The 24,060-nt window shown below is 29.6% G+C and overlaps 1 protein-coding gene across 2 annotated transcripts in view; it reads right to left on the bottom strand.

The window, feature by feature from the left end:
* Positions 1-24,060, bottom strand: part of LOC123299374 (glutamate receptor ionotropic, kainate 2) — a 39,502-nt gene that overhangs the window by 2,119 nt on the left and 13,323 nt on the right. The window contains exons 4-12 of one of the 2 annotated variants that reach the window (XM_044881754.1): positions 23,250-23,428; positions 15,812-16,027; positions 15,229-15,381; positions 8,653-8,856; positions 8,207-8,410; positions 3,938-4,042; positions 3,623-3,877; positions 3,323-3,520; positions 2,514-3,002 (exon numbers count right to left, since the gene is read on the bottom strand). In XM_044881754.1, the coding sequence (XP_044737689.1) occupies positions 2,514-3,002; positions 3,323-3,520; positions 3,623-3,877; positions 3,938-4,042; positions 8,207-8,410; positions 8,653-8,856; positions 15,229-15,381; positions 15,812-16,027; positions 23,250-23,428 (2,003 nt within the window). The remainder of the gene's footprint in view (positions 1-2,513; positions 3,003-3,322; positions 3,521-3,622; positions 3,878-3,937; positions 4,043-8,206; positions 8,411-8,652; positions 8,857-15,228; positions 15,382-15,811; positions 16,028-23,249; positions 23,429-24,060) is intronic. The other variant, XM_044881755.1, reaches the window with a different exon arrangement.

Raw genomic sequence — 24,060 nt, 5'->3', positions numbered from 1 at the left:
CCTGTAACTTCCCGCTAAGTATTGACTGATCAAAAATTTCATAGACGTTTGATAAAACACTATTTTTTAAATTTTCAAATCGCGATAACTTTAGAATGAATAAACCGATTTTGACCGGACTGGTGGTGATCGACGTGGTTTTTTGATGTTGAGAGCTGATTAGTTTTTGGAATTGATCGATACAGCCGTTTAAAAGTTATTAAAAAAATTTTTTTTTTTGCAGTTTTTTTGAGATTTCTCGAAATCTATCGGTTCGAATCGGTCCAAATAGGCCTCAAACTCTAAGTTTGGTCAAGCCCTTTCGAATGGCACTAACCGCGATCAAATTGGACAAGCCGTTCAAAAGTTATGAGAGGTTTACATACATCCACACACACACACACACACACACACACACACACACACACACACACACACACACACACACACACACATACATACATACATACAGCTATACAGACACCCTCGCGATTTTTGGAAACGTGGCTATAAAATGTTGTCAATCAAGTCGGTTGGACCGTTTAGGGGCTACGATGCCACTGAGAAACCCACAGACGTATAGATAAACACTTTAAACTTATTACACTCCGTTTTAAATTAATACCAAAGTGATGGTCAAGGATATCAGTTGAGATGAAAAGGATATTTATACATCATGCCTTTTCCAAACTGAATCGATTTTGAAGATCATCGCCAATTTTTTAGTTTTTTCGGGTACAAAACTCTAAGCTCGCACATGAAACATAGCTAAGAACAATCTGTTAAATTACCTTTCAAATGAAACCAAAAAAAAATTAAATTCGGCTCATCCGTTTAGGCGTTACGATGCCACAGACAGACAAACACATAGACACACACACATAGCGGTCAAACTTATAACACCCGTTTTTTTAGTTCGGAGGTTAAAAAAGAACCAAAACAGTGACTGTTTTGTTTCTCTCTCTATCCTGTACATGTACGAATCTATAAATTGTTTTGTTCCAGTATAAAGGATAAATTATTTTTAAGTTTGTAGCGAAAGCTCTAGCGTGAAGTATGTGCCAAGATTTTGGATTAGTTAATAACATGCAAATAAAACAAAATAAATCCTTATATTGATGTTACTTACGTTTGAACAACACATGTGATAATGTCAGATACATTTAGAACATACACGTGACCTCATGTAAGGTAGCTAGCATTCGATATAGTTTGCGTCAACAGATTTACATTATAACATATTTAACACCGTAGCAACCCTTACGGCTGCATACATACATTATCTATTGTCTATTTGTCTATTAGATAGTAGATAATAGTTCCTTATAATATTGTTACCTAGAATTCTCTGTTTACCTCCAACTACTTAAGGTGTTAAGAGGTAAGCAACGTCATAAACCATTAAGACCATTTTTCATATCCTTTTAGCAACATAAAGTGCCAAACAGTCACAGCGACAAATATTATTCTATTATTTAAAAACAACGTTTTCAAATCATTTAAGTGTGGCCGTAATTTTAATATGAATTTTTTACAACCATAGAATCTAATTTTAATTTGCCAAACAGAAATTAGGATGCTTTACTAGCGCGCATACAGCGTTAGTGCACGCAATCGCTCACACACAGGGAGAGAAAAACGATTTAGGAAAAAAAACATTGAAATTAAGTGACTTTTTCATATTTCCAATTTGATACGTTATTATTCCTTAGTTTAATTTCAAGGGGAATAAAATGTCAAAAAAAGTCTTGTGCAACTTGATTTTCAAGGTCAAATTCTGGTTAAGCCGACTTTTTAAATTTTACTTTTTCCAATCAAAACATATTTGGTAAATGAGGTAGCATAATATTATAATATAGATGGAGGTTATGTGGAGGTCATACTATATTTTTATAAACTACAATGTAATATGTTGAGTGTTGTATATTATTAGTATTCATCATTAGTTTAATTAACAATATGGAAGGAATTATACAATGAATAACGATAATGGAGTCTCTCAGTAAAAAGGTACCATTTTAAATTCACAGAAAAACGGAATATTTAATGAAAATTTTAATTAAAAATATAAACTTTGAGGTAAACCCTGGTCATGCTCTTTGAGACTATGGCTTTTTTTAACGAAGCATTTTTAGGATCAGGCAAACTGAACTAATATAATAAAGCTGAACAGTTTGTTTTTCTGTTTGAGCCACTAGGGTCGATGGTTTAAATGAAATTTTACATTAAAATAGCTCATACCACAGAATAACACATAGGCTATAATTTATAAAGATAGCAGTTATCCATCCGCTTCGCGGGGCGATTTCGATTTTAAAAGAAAAATAATTTGGTGGCAAAATAAAAAGTAATATATAATTCAAGGGTTATGCTTAACGGGATAAGTGAGATCGTCCAGTGAAGCGAGAGGGCTGGGCTGATATTGAATAAAGACTAACGATCCAGTATTCAATATATTAGCTGTATGGGAATTTGTTATCAAAACATCTGGAAATAAAATCAAAATCTTTAACAATAACGAAAAACTTACTAACCGAATCAGATTCATTCCGCTTTAAATTATAATAAAATTCAATGATTGCTATAACAACTGCAAATGCCAATCCACAAAGCAACACCACAAAAATTCCACCAATATTATCCACACCCAATGCATTCGCTTTTGATTCTTTACCCTTGATTGGTTTTGTACAAATATCACCAGAATTTTTCCACCATTTATCATACAATATTTGTATTTCTCCTTTTTCTTGTAATTCTAGGATTGCTAAACTGATTTTATCTCGCCATGGACTACCCATCGGTGTTGCAATACCATATCCTTTAGTGTCTAATAAACCACCGATTTGTGTTAGATTACAATCACGTTGAACTATATAATCTAACATTGTGGATTCCATTAGGAAGGCGTAATTTCCTTCTTTAACACGTTTAATACCTTCTTCGTAGGTTGAAACAAAAACACTAGGTTTTTTATTTTCCATGAAACGCCACATTTTTTTGTAAGTTTCAATCATTGAATCCTAAAATGAACTAGATATTGAAATCTACATCATATAAAATTTTGGAAAAGTATGACTTCAAAACTCAAGCTAATCTGTGCCAAAATATCCCGCCAATTAGAAAAAACTATGTTTCTGAAAACTTTTTTCGTTCAAGTGGGCTAAATATAATAAGTGGGCGATAATCGCTAAATTGTTCGAACGACTTAAGCGAGTGGTCACGGGTTAATTTAAACGAAAAAAATTTTTGCTCATAGATAGTCGACGCTTGTTTTGCGATACGAAAAAACAATTTTGCACAGTTTTTAACCTCGAGAAGAAAACAATTGAGAGATACATACCCTGAAAAATGTCATTGTACTTCCACTATCCAAAGTACCATAAGATATTTCAGTTTGCCCCGCTAAATCTTCTGCATGTTCGATTGGGGTTATCATTCTTTCAACAGTTAAAAATGCTGCTAAATTGGCTGTATACGACGAAATTATTATTAACGTAAAAAACCACCAAATACCGCCTACGAGTCTAGTTGAAGTGGCCTGCCCAACAAAATTAGTCCCAATCGGGTATTTTCAAGTTTAGTTTACACTGGCTCCAAGTGCTTCCTAATGAAGCTTAGTCACATCATCTAAAAAACAAACCTTTGGATTTAAATCAGATCCTTGTTGCATTAATGTACCTATCGTAAACCAAAAACTATTTGGTAATGAAAATTGATTCTCAAAGTCAATATCTTTTGCTGCATTTGAGTTTTTATCCCATTCGTATGGTGAAAATCTAGATACAACAAACATTGTCATCGATACAAAAATATATGCTGCCAGAACATACAGCCAAATATCGATAGCTAATGGATTCATGAATGAAAATAATCGACTTGGAGCACTTTTTGATACCTAAAAATGTAAACAAAAATTTGTTACATTTTGTTTTGCGTGGTTGTTAAAAGTTCTTACCTTAAATAAAATACTTATTCCCAGATTCATAAAAGGTTTTGTGAAATCAATAACACTTTCTCGTGCATAATTGATGGTCATCGACCCTACTGCTAAATCGGCTTTCTGGAAAAGAAATATGTAAATTATTGTATTAATTAAGCATTAAAACGATAAATATTTTAAATTTATCAATTAATCACCCTTTAATACGTCTGTAGTGGTGGTTTACATAGGGTAGCGGGTTCGAATCCCGCCGTCGCAACAAAATTAATTTAATTAAAAGTTGTGATGGGCTGGTGAAGTGCATGGTATATGCATGAAGGAGGTGCACTCAGCCTCTGAAATTGAGGAGCTGATAAATGAAATTATCAGCGGAAAGGTGGTAAAACACACATATGGTATCACAATGGGCTCTATAGTCCAAGTGTGTCCTTCGTGGGCAGCCAATATAACCTAATCTAACCTAACGTCTCTAGTAAAAAATTTATATTGATTCTTTATACGGTTTATGAGCAAAAACTATCAAAGCCACAGAGCACATTTTTCATAAACCGTACATAGAATTTATATGAATTTTTCACAAAAAATGTATAAAAGGGCGACTAATTGATATATATCATTTTCAGTTTTATGAAAGAATGTAAGTGTTTTACAATTATAAGTGCTATTTTCAAACATTTAATGTTATAGTAATAATACTTAAAATCTTTTAAGTTTTGCGTTTATTTTTGACTGAATATTATCGGCCCAAAGGCCGTCAATAATTGTACTGTTTTTCTAATTGAATAGATAAAGTCTTCTAATTTAATAGTGTACAAAGGATATTCTGTGTTCAGTGTGTTTATTCAAATTTATTGCTTTAAGCCTTATGAAAATGCATACGAAAATATGGAAATAAAAATATGAATGCATGAGGAATTTCCATAGCTAATCAGTATGCTATGTTAATAATACGAGAAAATTCAAAACGTTTATTAGCGTGCTGGAACGAGTGTAGATAGGATTATAATCTTTACAATGTATTCCAATATCTATTGAGATATGAATTATTTAAATGATTTTTTATAACAAAAAAGTTCCATTTATTATTAAAAGGTAAGTTATTATTATAACATTTTCTTGTTTAAATAAATATATATATTAGAAGGCATATCGGTCTAATAGCCAATAAGTAAATTGTCATAATCATAAACGGTTATGATACAAAAAAAATTTGGAAAACGGTTGACCCTGCAGGTCATCCCTTTAACTTCCCGCTAAGTATTGACTCATAACGTGTAAAAAATTTTATCTATTCTGATGTTATATCCACTCGCATTTTATTGTAATTAGACGTGATCTTAGTGTTTGATAAAACACTATTTTTTAAATTTTCAAATCGCGATAACTTTAGAATGAATAAACCGATTTTCACGCGGTTGATGACATTCGACGCAGTTTTTGAAGCTTCATGAAGAATCTTTAAGTTTCAATTGATAGAACAAAAAATTTTGAGGTTATTCCGAAAAAACGCTTTTTTGGGTTTTCTTTCGTCAACGATAACTCACGAACGAATCAACCGATTTTGACCGGACTGATGGTGATCGACGTGGCTTTTGATGTTGAGAGCTGATTAGTTTTTGGAATTGATCGATACAGCCGTTTAAAAGTTATTAAAAAAAAAACCACTTAAAAAAATTTTTTTTGAAGTTTTTTTGAGATTTCTCGAAATCTATTGGCCTCAAAATCTAAGTTTGGTCAAGCCCTTTCGAATGGCACCAACCGCGATCAAATCGGACAAGCCGTTCAAAAGTTATCAGAGGTTTACATACATCCACACACACACACACACACTCACACACACACACTCATACATACATACATACAGCTATACAGACACCCTCGCGGAAGTAGTCAGGGAAGCTTCCTGACACCTTAAAACGTCGAGATCCGATGAAAACTCGATTTTGGCAAAACGGGGTGAAAACAATAACTTCCCTATTTTCTTAGCGGGAAGTTAAAAATTAGTTTACAAAAAAGTTAGGTAATTTAATTATTTACAACAAGTGAAAACAAACAATTGACTGAGTTAATTGTTGAAATACCATGCATAGTCAGTGTTGATTTCTTTATCACATAACACATACAAACCTGTGACACATACATAACTAATAAAGTATATTACATATGTAAATGACTTTATAGGTTTCTGCATTACCGACCGACATTTAGTGTATAGTTTGTACACAAAATTTCCGCCTAATTGCCGCCCTCACGGGTAAACAGTGATGTTTACGATAAAATGTTTCAAACAAAAGTTGTTTAATTTTTGATAAGGAACATTTTTTACATTTAAACTTTTGTTCTATCTCTAACGGTTTATAAGATGGGTCCTACGGACCCAAGACCCAATTGACCTATGATGCTCATTTACGAACTTGACCTCACTTTTTACGTCCTGAGTACGCTGTAAAAATTTCAGCTCGATATCTTTTTTCGTTTTTGAGTTATCGTGTCCACAGACGGACGGACGGACGGACAACCGGAAATGGACTAATTAGGTGATTCTATGAACACCTATGACAAAAATTTTTTCCTAGCATCATTATTTTTAAGCGTTACAAACTTGGGACTAAACTTAATATGTATACTATGTATATCTATAAATATATAGGAGACTTTCTATAGATATAGATAGATAGTCACTCATCACGATATCTCTGGAACTATAAGACCTAGAGACTTGAAATTTGGCAGGAATATTCCTTTTGCCAAGTAGAGGTCAGCGGATTTTACGAAATTCCACCCACAAGGGGGGTTGCGGGGGTGTTCATGAATAAAAAATTCATATTTTTCAATTATGGCTTTTAATAGTTCAAAACTTGGTCAGAATGTTTTAAATTACATTTAGAAATTTTTTTAACCTTCGGAGGGTAGAAAGGTGTAGCGAGAAAGTGGGAAGGAAATATCGAATATTGTCAAATATACCTAAGTGGGGTATCAAATAAAAGAGCATGACGTGTACATTACAAAACTGTTATCCAACGCAAGGAAATGTGGAGGGAGGGGTGCAAGTGGGGATGTTGCCCAGCAAAGCGAGCAGGTAACAGCTAGTTTCATATATGCATGGTATAATAAAGGTTATCACCATTTTTGATCTAAAGTGCACGGTCATGGAGTTAAAGTCTAAAACGGTTTTCCTTAAAATGGAGGCATTTTCCCCGCTTATTTTTGTAAGGATTTTGTGCATTTGCATTCAGTACGTGGTACTGAACCTATTTAAATAAAATAATAACTTCTGTAATTTAGTGCATTATGGACAAGAGTAACTAGCTTCTATATAACTTGTAGCATATTGTCTAGTATCGCTATTTGTTTATAGAAAAACACAACTATAATTACGTATACAGTTATAATGCATTGCAATACAACTTAACACGTATCATAAATAATATGAAGGTCTACTACGTCTAGTAGAAGGCTTGTGTGCATGGATAGTTAATCCCAGTGGGTATTTCTAATGCATGTACTACTGAAGTAACTAGCTAATAACCATAGAGGTGTGATCGTATTGTATGTTAAGGTTTATCTACATTGGTGATATTTTTGGCAAATCAACCGAGCTGCGATTTCTTCAAAGTTTTTTCAGTTTAAGCGATTTATAATCGACGCCCACTAGGTGAATAATCATTCGTAGATCATCAATTTCTATACCGTGAAAATCTCAAAATTAAAGACTATATCCAATTAATTTATCTCATAAATTACACATGAGAGTAAAAATTATTTACGGCTTTTCTAATTATTTAAGACTCGTAATAATATCATCTGTGAGATCCCGAAGTTGCAAAATTTTCTGCTGTTTAGATAGCAAGGTAATCAGCTGCAAAGTTTGTGATTTCTCTATTTAAACCTCTCTCTTACGATATTGAAACGATATAGACGTTGACGTAAATTGTTAAAAATTGGGACCGTAGGCATAATTATCTCATGTTAAACGGTCAAAATATCTGAAACTTTGGGATTTTGTATTAATCTCTATTCAGTTCTTAAATTTAATTTCTCGTTCAATTCTGTGGAAAAAAGTTTTTACTATAGTTTTAACATATAGGAACTGTAAATACTATGTTGGAAAAACCTAAATTTCGATTTTTTCCAATCTTTTAAATTTTCGAAGAAGATGGAGTAACCACAAGAGGCTCATGAAATACTTGTCTTGCTACTATATTGTGTACATACCTTAATATAACTAACTGGTCAAATATATAATATAATAATACAATATATATTACATATAAATGGGCTTACATGTTTCATTAACTGAGCAACCATACCATTCCATTCGCCAGTAATAGGATCTTGTGCACCATATTTACGATCTGGTACTAAATCCAATATATAATCAAAACCAATTTCCTTGGCAACACGATCTAATACATCAACACAAAAGCCAAAGAAACGATCATTTCCTGTATAATTTTTACCATAATGCATCATTACATATGGCATTTCCTATAAAATATATTTTTTAAAAAGAAATTAAAATTGAAAAAATACAACAATTCATAAGCAATTTATAACCCCCGACTAACAAAGAGGGATGTTATAAATTTAATGTGTCTGTGTATAGGTATGTTTGTCTATGGCATCGTAGTATGAGGAAAAAACCGAATTTGTTGGGGACTTTTTTAAATTTTCTAAATTTCACTTGTAAGAAAACTTAAGCACGAAATTATGAAAATAATGTCACATACCAAAATTGTAATAACCACCAATGTAACATTCATGCCACCAGGATCAAAAAATGCTTCACGATCCGTGATATTTACACCAATTGTAGGGCTCCATTCACCAACCTTGACGAGTGCATGCTGTTTCAGTTTCAATAAATCTAAACGAAAATGTATTCGACGTCCTTCTTTAAATTCAATTGGTCCACTTAAACCTTTAAATTCAGCCTGTAAAGAATTTACAGTATCGTAAAATTTATTAAGTTTGAGAAAATTTTTTTTAGAATTAATTTATTTAAATAACCAATTATTAAACGGCAATTTTGGAAATGCTCTTCTATTTGTTTTACTACAAATGCAAATTCATCATCTCCGAGCCGATGTAATAATTATTAGTTACTTTTAAGGTATGATTATAAGGTTACAGTTTAGTTTATAAAAACTTGCTGTACACTATTTGTGATAGCAAATGTGTAGCTGTACATAATACTTATACATCGAATGTATACATATACAAATTATATACACACAGTTGCATATTTTTAAAGTTTTGTTTGTTTATCTTCTTAACAAAACGGGCAAGAACCATTTTCTTGGTACTGAAAAATTCATCATAAATTAAGAATAATTTAGTTTTTTAAAACCGTTCCAGTCCAGTTTTAATCAACTGGTACCTTTATAGCGAATATTTTTTTCAATTGGCGCGCAAGAAATTTCTCAAAGGGAATTGGTAACTCACAATTTTATTTCATTCTGTACAAAGTGGATTTGTGTCCTTTGCCCTTTTATGTTAAGTAAAAAAAGAATTTCATTATTTTAAATAGTATTCTTTCAAAACAATCTTTAACTAAAGATATAAAATAAAATTAGGTGAGACGATCGAAAACTTTTACCGTTCTGTGGATGATAAATTGTGCATCTATCTTATACCTACATAAATCTTCTGAACACTAAATCAATTTCTGTATGTTTATGGATGACTTTAAATACATTATTTTGACGAGTGTTTGTTAAGTTGTCAAGTAATAGGAGTACATTATTTTAATTAACATGTCGTGAATATTAATTATAAATATATATATATACAGGGTGGTCAAATTTATAACAGCAGAATTTCATCAACATGATAGGTAACATTACAATAATGACAACTTACCAAGACTCTTATAATCTGGAATCCATCTTTTTCTAAACACGGGGTCATGAACTTTTAGAAAATAAAAATAAAAACTTTTATCAAAAAGAAAATCGACTTCAAAAGAAAAACTTTTCCAAAATAAATTTATATGCACTAAAAAGTAAAAGAATAACGATAATATAATGTAGTTAAAATTATTGTTATTTTTGGAGTCGGTGTCAGCCAAGGAAACAACTCTGACAGAACAGTTTGCTACATTAGCTTGGCTGACTCCGACTCCAAAAATAACAATAATGATTTTTACTGAATCTGAAGTGCACTAACTAATTTGCCACTAAAAAAAGAATCATCGAAATCGGTTGGCGTGATATTGAGTTATTCGTCCTCTTGCCGTGCATACTTAATGCAAATTTACGACTATTATGGTTTTCTCATGGATGCCGTTGTCAGAATTGGATCAAAATGAAATGGGACCACACGGGAAGCACCAGCTTTCAAACAGATAAAGAATTATCAAATCGGTTCACCCAATCGAAAGTTCTGAGGTAACACACATTAAATAAAAAATACAGTCGAATTGATAACCTCCTCCTTTTTTCACAAAAATATCAGTTTTCTTTGCGAATATCAACACAATGTATTTAGAAAAGCACGCTTTTCCGACTTTAAGTGCATTGAGAATTATTTATTATATTTTAATATTATCTACTATTCGATGAAGTTCTGTTGTTATAAATTGAACCATCCTGTATAATAAATATATTTGCATATTAATATTAATATATTTATTTATGAAATATATCATCTCTCAACAGGTTGGACAGTTAAAAAAGATATACTGACTGGCATATGTCAGTTCCATAGAATAGGTAGGTATTATTGTCATCAATTCATGCAAACAATATATTGTATTGTCTGATTTTCCATCAATGGAAAATTCCTGATAATTTTATAAGCCAATAACTCTATTGATCGATTTCAGATTTTTTTAAATCAAAATTTAATCTTCTGTTTACCAGGTATCACAAAAGTAATGGAACAATAAATATTTAGAATCAGTACAGAGATGTTTCTAATACCAGAAGCTAGCGGTCACTATTAATGCAGCAAAAATGTGAGACTTATCGACAAAAAGTTTTTGTTAGAAAATAATTTTTTATAAGCATTTTCAGGAAACTTATTTTTTTTTTGTTTTGTTTGTTTACTAAATTTTGTATACAAAAAACATCAAAATAAATTTTCGATGATTATTAATGATTCTATAAAACGACTATTAAGACAAATAACTTGAAAAAAAAATACACTTCAAACCCTACAAATGCTCCTATTTTATAGAAACCTATCCACAATGATAATACAAATGTTGGCTAACAAAACAAAACGTTGCGTTGTTAGACAAATCGTTTTGTTTAAATTTACTTTTTTAAACTAATTTTTTTTGATAAAGAATAAATTTATGGCCATCTTTTCTGATATACTCGATGGATTATGACTATTTTATTTAAACAGATTTAAACTGTACATACATTTTACCTGTCTAAAACAATTCCTACCATTATTTCGAGTGTTATGGAAGGAGAATAAGTGAGAGCAAGGGAGGTGAAGGCTTTAATGCGATGGTCTTTACCAATCTTTACTTTTAAACCCAGCGAAGCGGGCTGGTATCAAGCTAGTATTGTATATTTTATTCATAGCAATAAAATGTTTTGTTTGATCATTGTCTTGCTATGTGCGTTTATAGGGAAAAGTATGTAAATTTTGAAGAATTTTTTTAATCTTTCTTTTTGTCACTTTTTGTCACTTTTAAAACATAAAATTCAATGAATTTATTCGATAACAGTATTTTTTTCTTAAATCCTTCAAAATTATTTTAACTTTTATATTACCATAATTTTTGTTATTTGTCTATTAACAAGTGTTTAATGTACGCCCTTATTAACGGTATGTTTGATGTTTCCAAAAATACCAAACACAAACTACCAAAAAATGGTAATTTGTGGATATATCGTATAACGTTGAATGTCTATTTTAGAAATTATTTTTGATTTCTCATACTGAGAAGGAAGGAAGTTATAATTCACATAAAAATAAGAACGACTTTTTGCAATTCATCAAAATATATTTTTAGTGTTAGAGTCAGGCGCAATTTTTCAACATAATTTCAGAACGGTGAGAAATTTCGGAGGTTGTTATTAAGGTTGTACTATCGGTAATAGACTTTACAATCAGAATTTAATGAAACTTGGCATAGTTGTCCATTATTCTATCATAATTAACCAGTTAACTTTTTAGAGGCCTTCAGAGAATTGAAAAAAATATATTTTAACATTGATCCTTATGGGAATCACAGATTTTATTTTATTTCACAAAACTGGACGTTCAGATTTTCAGTTTTCTGATGGCCCCTGGTTAGTTATGATGTAATAATAAACAACTATGCCAAGTTTCATTAAATTCTGAATGTAAATTTCTATTACTGATAGTACTACCTTAAGGTCGTATCTAATAAATAATTTCTTTCCAAAAATGTTGACATCCAAAGAGGCTGTAAACAATAACAAGGTTATTGAATCCTTTTGTCCAACTTGAAAAGAACAAGATATCCGTTGCTCGACACCATAAAAATTGCAATTCAAATTCCTATCAAATACAATACCTAGCTCTAGACCTATCTTATTTGAATATTTGCCGAGTATGGAAACATTATTTATTATAAAAACAATAATAATAACTTAAAATATGGCAACATTATGGCAAATTATTCGAATTTTCTTTTATTTCAAGGAATATTTTATTATTAATAAAAAAAACATATATATCTATAGGATATTTTTACTTTTATAAAATATATCGAGTATTTTATATATCATGTTGTAAAAAGAGTTTTTTTTATTTCTGATATTACAAACACTACAATCGAAATAAAAGTAATTTATCATTTTTCTTTGGATAAAAAATATATTTTTTTTATCTATTTTTTTTTTTCAATTTTTCATTTGAGTTGTCAGTATGAAAAAATTTATTACAAATTATTAGTAAGTAATGTTTTTATTTGTGTAAGTGGTTGTTGTGCTATTCGCACGTTAACTTGAAAGTAATTTTTATTGTAATTTTCACGTGATTCACATTCTTTGAAAAATAATATCAAATCAATAGACATATAAAGCCAACTCGTAAGAGAAATGGAAATTATACTTCTTCAGTTTTTCCTAAAAATTTTGCACGATTTTTATTGATAGAACTTTGGTAAGCAAGTGGTTCTCGCTATGCTGATCAAAACTATTAAAAAAAATTTTTAAATTGCAAACAATGAAGAAATTTGCATGAATCTCCGATTTCGATAAAACTTAGTATATAAACTTAATATTTTGACCCAAAAATTACAAAAATCGGGTGCATTAAATGACTGGTCGAATAGTTTTTGAGATACGGGCTTAAATCCATCCAAATATTGCGATATCTCAGAAACTCTGCATCCAATCATTACATTAACAGGATTTGTATTCTTTTTGGATCAAAATTACCCTATCCACCGAGTTTCATCAAATTCCAAAACAAAAATTTTTTTTTCGATTTTCTCGATTTTTTGTACCCCTTAAAAAAATTGCAAAAAATCGAGAAATTTTTTTAATCTCCAATTTCGATAAAACTTAGTATATAAGGTAATTTTAACCCAAAAATTATAAAAATCGGGTGCATTCAATGACTGGTCGAATAGTTTTTAAGATACTAACTAAAATCGATCCAAATATTGCGATATCTCAGAAACTCCAATCATAAATCATCTGTTTAATATGCTTTACATTTTTTAATTACAAAAAATCGAATACCATGAAATTTATTAATTTGATAGTAATATGAATAGAGTTTTATTTTTCATGATTAAGTTCCTGGAATAACACTGAAAATAACGTTCACATGTATTCTCGATGATAAACGAAATGTAAATGTTGATTTATAACATGCGACAAAAACACTACTTTCCTTAGGAATTCTTTGTACATAATTTTTGTGTTACAAGGGATTTATTTGAAATGAGATTCAAATAATTGAAGGACATATTATTAGATTTCGAGATTAAAAATCTAAAGAGCATTGTAATCTAAAATAATAGCAATGGAGATACGCGATAATAATTTCTCAAATTCCGTTACTCGTAATCTATGTCAAAAAATAGCCTATAAAACAGGGTTTTCTTATTTTTATCACGAAAAACGAGAAATCGAAACATAATGATGATAGAATGGGCTAGTACTTCTTTCATTCTTTGATGCATCGGAAACAAGGAATCGAGGAAAGATTTGTGTCTCCTATGTAGGAGTCTCAAATCTACAATGTAAGTCTAAAGCGGCTTGCCAATTTTTATAATCAATTGGACTTAGATTTCTAAAAAAATCAATCCAAATTATTTGCCATATTTTGACAAAAATCGCAACAGAAGTTTTTCATACTAGACAAAATAAATCACTACGTAAAATCTCTTTATTCCGGATACTAGATATTTATTTTATGTACTTCATAAAAAAACGTAGTTTCTATTGGAAAACTGTGAATATTTGATACAATAATTGTTACCAGTTTCCCGACACATCATAAAAAGGCAACATAATATTGATAAACTATTCAATAAAGTTGGTATATGCAAAACAGATGAAAAGAAAAACGCTATTAAAAGTGATTAAATTTTTTACATAAAAACTATGATTTGTCAGCTAGGGACTATGATTTGTCCGTCCAATACCTTTCTGATTAGGTAATTTATTGTAAATTTTCAAAGTCTCGTGAGTTCATTCGTCATAAAGCCACGACTTCTGTCAATACATCCACTCCATAAGAAGTTATATAATAAGATCCGAATTAACTCTGACCCATCTTTTAACCGAATGAGAGTTATTTTTTATGAAATGTAAAATACCTATAAAGGATTGGCTAAAAAAATATGGTCAAGGCTACTTTTAATAAATATATCAAAACTTCGACAGCTTGTAAACGTTATTTTTTCACCGATATTTGGTGGATAATCATTCCCAGCGTATTTACAATAAAATGACCTTTATTTAGATATGCGAGTCCATGAATTAACAGATAAACGTAATAACAATTATCAACATATATGCGATAAAAGTGAACAAAAAGGAGCAAACAAATTTCAAAAAAACTCAGTGAAAAATTCCAAAAAAGACGTCCTGGCTACATATTTGACCACAAACCATCCTTTACAGGAATATTTTAATCATAAAAAATAACTTACGTTCGATAAACAGATGGGAGAAGGTCGACCCTGATTCCGATCTTAGACTATTATAGCATGACAAAAAAGAAATCTAAAAATCTATAAGTATTATTTTTCGGGGAGCAAAACATTTACTTCCTATAAGAAAATTAAAAATCATATGCAACGTACAGCAAAAATTTCAAAAAAAAATTCTTATTGAACCATAAAAAAATATAAATGAACTTACTGCGTTGATGTAGTTGATAAGTGAAAGTCCACCATCCCATGAGCGTTCCATATCACATGAGACATTAAATAAACGTAAGGCGTGTGATTGTTCAAGCGTTTGTAGACCCAATGCAAACATGTATACTGCATCGTACATAAATGCTGGTTCTGCCTGTAAAAATTATTGTGACAATTTGTTTTACAAAATATTAAATTTCTTTCGCACATTGTAAGTGTTTCTTTGATACGTTTTTCATGGATACAAAGGAAATCATTTTTTTGTGACATGATTTTTTATTGTACTCGAAGATGATCAAATTAAATGAAATTTACTGAAGCTTTGGAGGGAGCAAAATTTCATTTATGCCAAGTTTAAGTTTTTTACTTGTAGAATCAAAATTTTCATATGCGTATAAAAAAGCATGATTTGGGAAAAACAGTTTTTAAGTTTATATATATAAATCAATCCGATATTACGCCCCATAATTATGGACTGACATTTTTCTAAAATTAATATTTTAAAATGTGAGAAATCGTTGAATTTTCCAAATTTGCCGCTTTTTTTCTTGCACTTATAAAAATTTTTATGCGTACATACGTACTTGTATAACTGTTGACGAATGTCCAATATTCGTTTGTGGCTGATATCGTTCCATATCACGTAAAATTTCTCGTACGGCAATATCTTCAATATCAACAATCCGAAATGCTGTCATATTTACAAAATTATATTTAAAATCTTCTAAGTCGAATGTTTCTAAGTCAAGCGTTGTAAATAGATAATGATATTTAAAATCATTCATTTGTAATTTTAATATCTAAAAATAAAAAAGACGATGTTAAAATCTGACTTGAGTCCTACATATAATTAATTCTTTGTCTAAATCAATAGCTCTATAAAATAAATTGTCAGTTTTTCCACCTGGAACCTTCCATAAAATTTTTTTCTTACTTAAGGTGATTCTAAACCTACAGTATTGAAAAATAGTTTTGGTTTATTGCACGGTACATACATATAAACCAAATACATTCTTTGTAGCCAAGTAATGAGTTATTTTTGGCTTTAAATACCACGCAACTACAAAAACATATAATATATTGTGTGAAAGTGATGCTTATTAATTTGATAATATAGATATCACTCTTCAATCATCAATACTCTAACTATAGTCGTCTTTGTTCATCAAATGATGGATCTTCGATGAACTCATAATTAAATTGAAATTTTGCTTTTATATAATCGACAACCTTATTTTTTTATGGTATTATTATAAACTACAAGATTATCTAAATATTTAAGATAGTTTTTTATCACACTCTCTAGATTTTTTGATATAGAAATATCCAATTGAAAAAGGTAACCTATATGATACATCATTTTTTCAGCCAACTTTGAACGATAAATTAATAGTAAAAAGCCCGATGACCTAGACATTTTTTGTGATTTTTGGAAACTTTGTTAATCAAAAAATGTATTTATAAAGTTTTATTGACATCCCTAGTATAATTCAATCCTTACATATCTCCAAGTATTTGCATTGATAAAGATAAATATGATTGGCAAATATCACCTGTTCTTGCATACAATAAATCTCAACCCATTCATCTTTCAATGACGTTCCCAAAAAAATGAGTGTGAATATGAAAATATTCCTTAAGGTAGTACTATCGGCAATAGACTTTGCATTCAGAATTAAATGAAACTTGGCATAGTTGTCCATTATTATATCATAATTAACCAGTTAAATTTTTGGGGGCCTTCAGAGAACTGAAAATCTGAACGTCCAGTATTGTAAAATAAAATAAAATCTGTGATATCCCATAAGGATCAATGTTAAAATACCCTTAAAATATCTTTTTTTCAGTTCTCTGAAGGCCCTTAAAAATTTAACTGGTTAATTATGATATAATAATGGACAACTATGCCAAGTTTCATTAAATTCTGAATTCAAAGTCTATTACCGATAGTGCTACCTTAAGCAAAACCAACTCGACATTTTTTATATGGAAAACATTATCTCTAGGTTATGATAAACATATCATAGAGGTAATAAACCTTAATTTTTAGTGAATATTTTACTTTGCAAAAAGATATAAAAGTACAAATTTCAAAAAAAGGACTGACTAAAAAGACGTATGAAAGCTTCAAGCTTGTACTAAAATGACATAAAATCATATACATATACGTTATAAAATAAAATATTATAAAGTAACTAAAAATTCTTATCTAAAAAAGTATAATGTTGTTTTTTGGTTGGTTATACATATTTTTTGGTTATATCATTCACAACAAAAATGTTTTTATTTATTTATTTATTATTGTTGTGTTTATTTATTGCTTCGGGGGTGAAAACAGTTTATTGTTTGATGTTGTTTTGGTATTCATTTTCTAATAGAAATATATTGCTAGTCATCTGGAAACCCCGAAAATAGAAAATATGTTATTTTTATCGTTTTGAGTCTACAATATTTATAGCAGGCATGGGCAAACGTGGTTTAGAGAAGACACTCATACTTCTGTATCTAAAATACGAGTAAGACAGAGGCAACCTAACCAGTGACAACCAAAATTACGAGTAAGGCAGAGAGACAAAATTTTTATGCTGCCTATCTCATTACTAAAAGAGAAACAGAGATAGGTAGACGAGTCGTATACCCGTCTCGCTTCCTCCTCTATGAGCAATGCGGAGTTGGATAAAGAGACACACAATAAAGTTTATGGTACTCAATAAAGTTATAACAATGGTTATTTCGACTTAAAATAACTCGCTCATGCTTGATTTAGAGAACTTTCTCATTTAAAATTTTCAAAAAATAGTTTTATTTTGTAAATAAAACGTTCCTTAGTATCATAAAAATACTCTGCTAAAATTGTATGAAGAAATTTGAAGTTGAATAAAAGTTATAGCTAAATAAATGAGCCGGTTTCCATATAAATCGGTGCGTTTTTCATGAAATTACATTTTTCAAACTGGTACAATGTTTTTCTCGTAGTTTATGAGACCAATTTTAATTCAATTCGCATTCAATTTGAAATTTTTGTTCTATAATTTCTGTTGGGATCATAAGCGATATCAATCTTATTCGATGCTCAAGTCAAATTGTCACGAAAGCAGCTTAGAAAAGAAGGGCTAAGAATCCCATACATTTCTAAAATAAAGAATTTTCTCGGTGTAATTACGAGATATTTAAAATAATAAAAAAGCTTCGTTCTAAAAGTTGCCTAATTTCGAGATATTTAACTAGAAATTGGGAAAAGTATAAAAAATTGTGGTTGAAATGCAGTTTTGACTATAAAAATCATTTATAACTGTAACAAGTCGAAAGTATAGAAATTTGATTATAGTTATCTTTTGATAGTAAAAATAACAATTTACTTAATCAGAAAAATATTGGTCTAGTGCCAACTGAGTCATATCCACAGCATGTTATTATTATAGCTATTAATGTGATATCATGACGGAAGTATTGAAAATAAAAATATGTACTATACAGGGTTGAACATTTTAATTTTGCCACGTACGTTCACACTCCTATCGCCCATATTTTGTTAGAGCGGCACGTACGAAAGTAAAACTGTTACAGATATGTGAGATGAACATCATTTGCGTTATAAAAGATTATAGAATTCGGTTCACCTTTAAAGGGAAAGATTCGTTGAAGAGAATGAATGAATGAAATTTATGTCTTCAATAGTTTGTGGATTACCGTTTTGATGCACCGTCTTTTGCACTTTAGAAATTCAACAAATTTTGTCTGAAATCGATAATTTTGGTTCTACCAACAGTCATGGTTCTATCAACTGTTATTGATGTAAAATATTTCAAATGGGACTGTAAAAGAAGTGGTAGTTGAAATTTTAACGATTTTTCGTACATAAAAGACCGATTTTATTTTCAATTTCGAATCATAATAGAAAAAGGCACACCCTATATATACGAAGATCTTTTTAAATGAATATAAATATGTGAATTAGAATATTTAAATTTTTTTAAATATCTGTTTTATAGTCTAAAACAGACTTTAAGAACTACCATTGTTTTTTTTAAGCTTCTTCTCCATTTTAATAATAATTTTTTCTTATATTTAAGTGGGAAAAATCGTTTTTAGTTTATGGTTCCGTATCTTTGCTATTTTTTTCCGCTTGAAATATGTTTGGTAAAAACTCAGTGGTTTTCACAGATTTCTTACTCCTCCATGGGGTCACAATCTTATGTATCGGCATGAGACACGTGTATAAATAGGATTGAACAAATCCAGTGAATACAGATTTTTCATCTCTAAAGCTGATTTTTGTCAAAAAAGCTTCCATAGGTATAGGATAACTTATTCTAATACGGTGTAAAAGTTATTTGTTCAAGATTGTATGAGTCCAAGTTTTACTTTTAAAGAAATCTCAATTCGAAAACAGTCTAAAAACCGTTGAAAAAATCATTTTTTGGAAAAATCTCTAAATGTGGGAGACATGGTTACTATCATGTGATTGATGGTAAGCTACGTCATCAATGTATATTAATATTTTTTTATCATCACCGGCACTGCCAATTTCATCTCAAAAACTCGAAATAAGTTGTTATGTTATAGGTTTAGTACTGCAACCAATCACGAAAGCGAATACCAAACAACAACAGGCAAGTATCGAATTCATTTTGTGTTGTTTAATGTTTACCCTTTTAGTCGTAGCTTTTTTACAAAAATCAGCTTTGGAGGCGAATACGACTCTTCCATTTTTCACTTTCTTTCATTGGAGTTAAACTTTTAAATTCAGTTAAATCAACATGGCTAGCTACCCAGAATGATTATCCTATACATATAAAAGTCTTTGTCCTAAATGACTGACTGGCGAATCATCGCACAGCCTAAATCTGTGATTCTAGAGACCTGGGTCTGTTAGGGTGTGTTATTTGTATGAAGTAAGCATCGGATACGAAAGAATTATCCCCTAAGTTCTACCCCTAAGAATGTGAAAAACGGGGATGGTTTGTATGGAACAACGTACTTTATTGGTTCAGTCTACTTCAAATTTTGCCTAAACATTCTTTAACAAAATACCTAACAAAGATAGTGGGTATTATACTAGTTGTAATAAAAATTTAAAAAAAAAACATGAAGTTACGAAGACTAGTCTTACGGGACCATTAGTTTTAAAGCGATAAAAAATCATTAAAATTTACTTCAAGATAATCGTTTTAAATAAAAATAAAATAAAAATTATACAATTTATAATGTCCTTAATGTACGCTTAATTATATCCACAAAAACATACATATAAATAAAATAATATATTTTATTTACTCTAAAGAAAAACGCCTTCATGTTTAATAAATTACATGGACATGATGAATAGAGAGTATAGTAGTATAAGTAGTAAAATAACAACATAAAGAATTCTTTATGGCACTTATTTCTTTTTTCCAGCCATTTTTATTTTAAACTAGAGTGATACCCACCCGCTTCGCTGGGTTTAAAAGTAAAGATTGATAAAGATTGCTCTCGTTTATCCCCTTTCTATAACACTCGAAATAATGGTAAGGATTGTTTTACACAGGTAAAATATATGTGTAGTTTTCTATTTTTTTTAAATGTATAATAGTAATTATTCATTGGGTATATCAGAGGAGATGACCGTGAAATATTTTATATTGACTATTTTTACAGAAATCTGTAATTTATGGTAATTTTTTAATTTTTTAATCAATATATCTTCATTTAAATTATATCTCATGTGTTATTGTGAAGTATGAGCTATATTGCTGTATAGTTTCATTAAAAACCATTCGCTAGTTTAAGCGTGAAAGCGTAACAAACAAACAAACAAACAAACAAACAAACAAACATCTTTACTTTAACATTTATAATATATAGGGATTACAACTTTGTTAAATTATAAAGAAGTCTGGTTTTTGTAAATAAGTAGGTATTTATTCTTTTTTTATATAATTATATTATGATTAGTAATTAAATAAATAGAAGTATATATTTTCTTTTTAAAATAAGTCTCAATTGGTTTTTTTAGAATAAAATAAATTTTTATACAAGTCATGATGAATATCATCTTTAAACGTAAGCTCAGTAGTTTCTTTATCATTGTATTAATTATGGTGGAATTTATAATATAATTTTACCATAATGAAAATTTACATAAAATTATGGATAATATTTATACATAATTCATGATATATACTTATAATAATCTAGCAGAAACTCGCCCGTACGCAGAGCCATTTCAACTTTAAAAACAAAGACTATCGCGTTATAATCCTCACTTATCCTCCTCCCTTTTGTTCAGTCACGCATCCAATCAATTCATAAACTCGATTTTTGTATTTTTTGGGTCAAAATTACCTTATATACAGAGTTTTATCGAAATCGGAAACAAAAAATTTTTCCCGATTTTTTCGATTTTTTCTAAGGGTACCCCTTAAGAAAATTGCATAAAATCGAAAAATTTTTATTGCCTCCGATTTCGATAAAATTCATTATATAAGGTAATTTTGACCCAAAAAATCCAAAAATCGTGTTTATTTAATGATTGGATGCGTGTCTTTTGAGATATAATCCAAAATTGGACACGAAGAGCGATTTTCTCAGAAACTATGAATCCAAGCAATTCATAAACTCGATTTTTGTATTTTTTGGGTCAAAATGACCTTATATACAAAGTTTTATCGAAATCGGAAACAAAAAATTTTTCCCGATTTTTCAATCAATGTTGTTGTATTCTCATAAAGTAAAGATAAGGAAGCTGTTCTTGTTTTCGAAATCAAATGATTTCACATTTTTCGACATTGGATGTACAATATTTAAATATATTAAATCCGTACTACATATAAGAAAAACCAAATGTTTCAGAAACATATGGTACTCAAAAAAAAAAAAAAAACTGTACGCTATGCATTTTGCTCTATTTTTTAATTTCAGTTTTCCCTCAAATTTAATTTATTATACATTTTCTTCTTGTGGTGTTGCCGAGGTTGCCTCATTTTATACACCTATACATATGTTATAGCTAACAAGATTACAAATAGGTACTACACATATTATACATTATGTAATCGTCAAATAAATATACACGGTATCTCATTTCTATTTTCGAGTATTTTCGAGAACGCAGTAGGTGCCACGCAGTAGAACATAGAGGCGACTATCATAAAATAATAATTGATTTAATTGGGTTGGCAATACTAAAAAAACTATTGTATTATAAATAAAGACAACAAAAAACAAGTGAAAACAAACAATTGACTGAGTAAATTGTTGAAATACCATGCATAGACAGTGTTGATCACACTACACAATACATACATGTCATACAAACATAACTAATACAACTGATATTTCCATATAATGCATACTATACAATTTACGACTAATTTGTACCCTCACGGGTAAACAGTAATGTTTACGAAAAAATTTTTCAAACAAAAGTTGTTTATTTTGTGATAAGAAACATTTTTTACATTTAAACTTTTGTTCTATCTCTAACGGCTTACAAGGTGGGCCCTACGGACCCAAGACCCAATTGACCTATGTTGCTCATTTACGAACTGGACCTCACCTTTTACGTCCTGAGTACGCTGTAAAAACTTCAGATTGATATCCTTTTTCGTTTTTGAGTTATCGTGTTCACAAACGGACGGACGGATAACCGAAAATGGACTAATTAGGTGATTTTATGAACAATCATACCAAAATTTTATGCGTAGCATCAATATTTTTAAGCGTTACAAACTTGGGACTGAACTTAGTATACCTTGTATATTTTTCATATACATGGTATAAATATTACATATTTATCAAATTATTTCACGAATACAGAGACACTTAGATGTGGGACGTATCAAACTATACATACAGGGGATTAAATTGTGTATTAATACTGGTACAATGCACTGCAGATAAGCCTCGCGAACTTTTCTCTAGACAGGTTAATTGGTAAATCCTCAGACATTTACAAAACAAAATAAAGTACCCAATTAAATAGTACACTGTGTACAATATGTAATAATTTTAAGTATGTTTACATAATAAAATACTTACAGCACGTAAAAAACTTTGCATATTACCAGCTTTAGTATCCACAACTAAATTATGAATTTCTTTATTTTTAATATCTTGTAAAACATTCATATATGTTGTTTGTTCAGCTTGACGAAACGTTACATCCAGATTTTTTTTACGATTTAATGTATGACCTAAATCACGTAATTTTATAAGACCTATAATAAAAATATACAAATAAATATATATAAACAAGAAAAAGTTGGTAGAAAATTTGAAAAAATAAGATTTGGTATTCGAATCTTGCAAGAGTTTTATTTTAGGAATTTTCATGAAAATGTCGAATGTTTTATGGATGGACATATAAGTCTATGGTTTGTTTATATGGCTTACTATTTTCTAACAAATTTAAATAAGTTTTTATTTATATTTTTAAATATTTTTATGCAATTTCGTCTCATATTTTCATAATATCTAATGTAACAAGTTATTATTATTAATTCTTTTTATATTCAATAATTTCAAATTTGATATTCTCCATATATATATAAACAATTGACAATAGTCATATTTTAAATTAAATATGTAATTAATTTCTTCTACCTTCTTTGCACTCACCGAATAGCAATAATTTAGTCGAAATATAAATTAGCTTTATTTATATCAATTAGAAGAGTATGTAACATTTTAAAGTGAGCGGAAAAACGAAAAATTAAAATACTTATTGCAAAATTTTCGTAATAAAAGCGTTCATTGACACCTTTCAAAAGCATTTATATTTATGTTTATTTTTAATTTGTATAATTTATACATATTTATATTTTATATCAAATTTCACACACTTTTAAAG

This window comes from Chrysoperla carnea, chromosome 4, assembly GCF_905475395.1.
Source record: "Chrysoperla carnea chromosome 4, inChrCarn1.1, whole genome shotgun sequence".
NCBI lineage: Eukaryota > Metazoa > Arthropoda > Insecta > Neuroptera > Chrysopidae > Chrysoperla > Chrysoperla carnea.
Note: the sequence above shows the minus strand (reverse complement) of the source record. Positions and strands in the feature narration are given on the sequence as shown.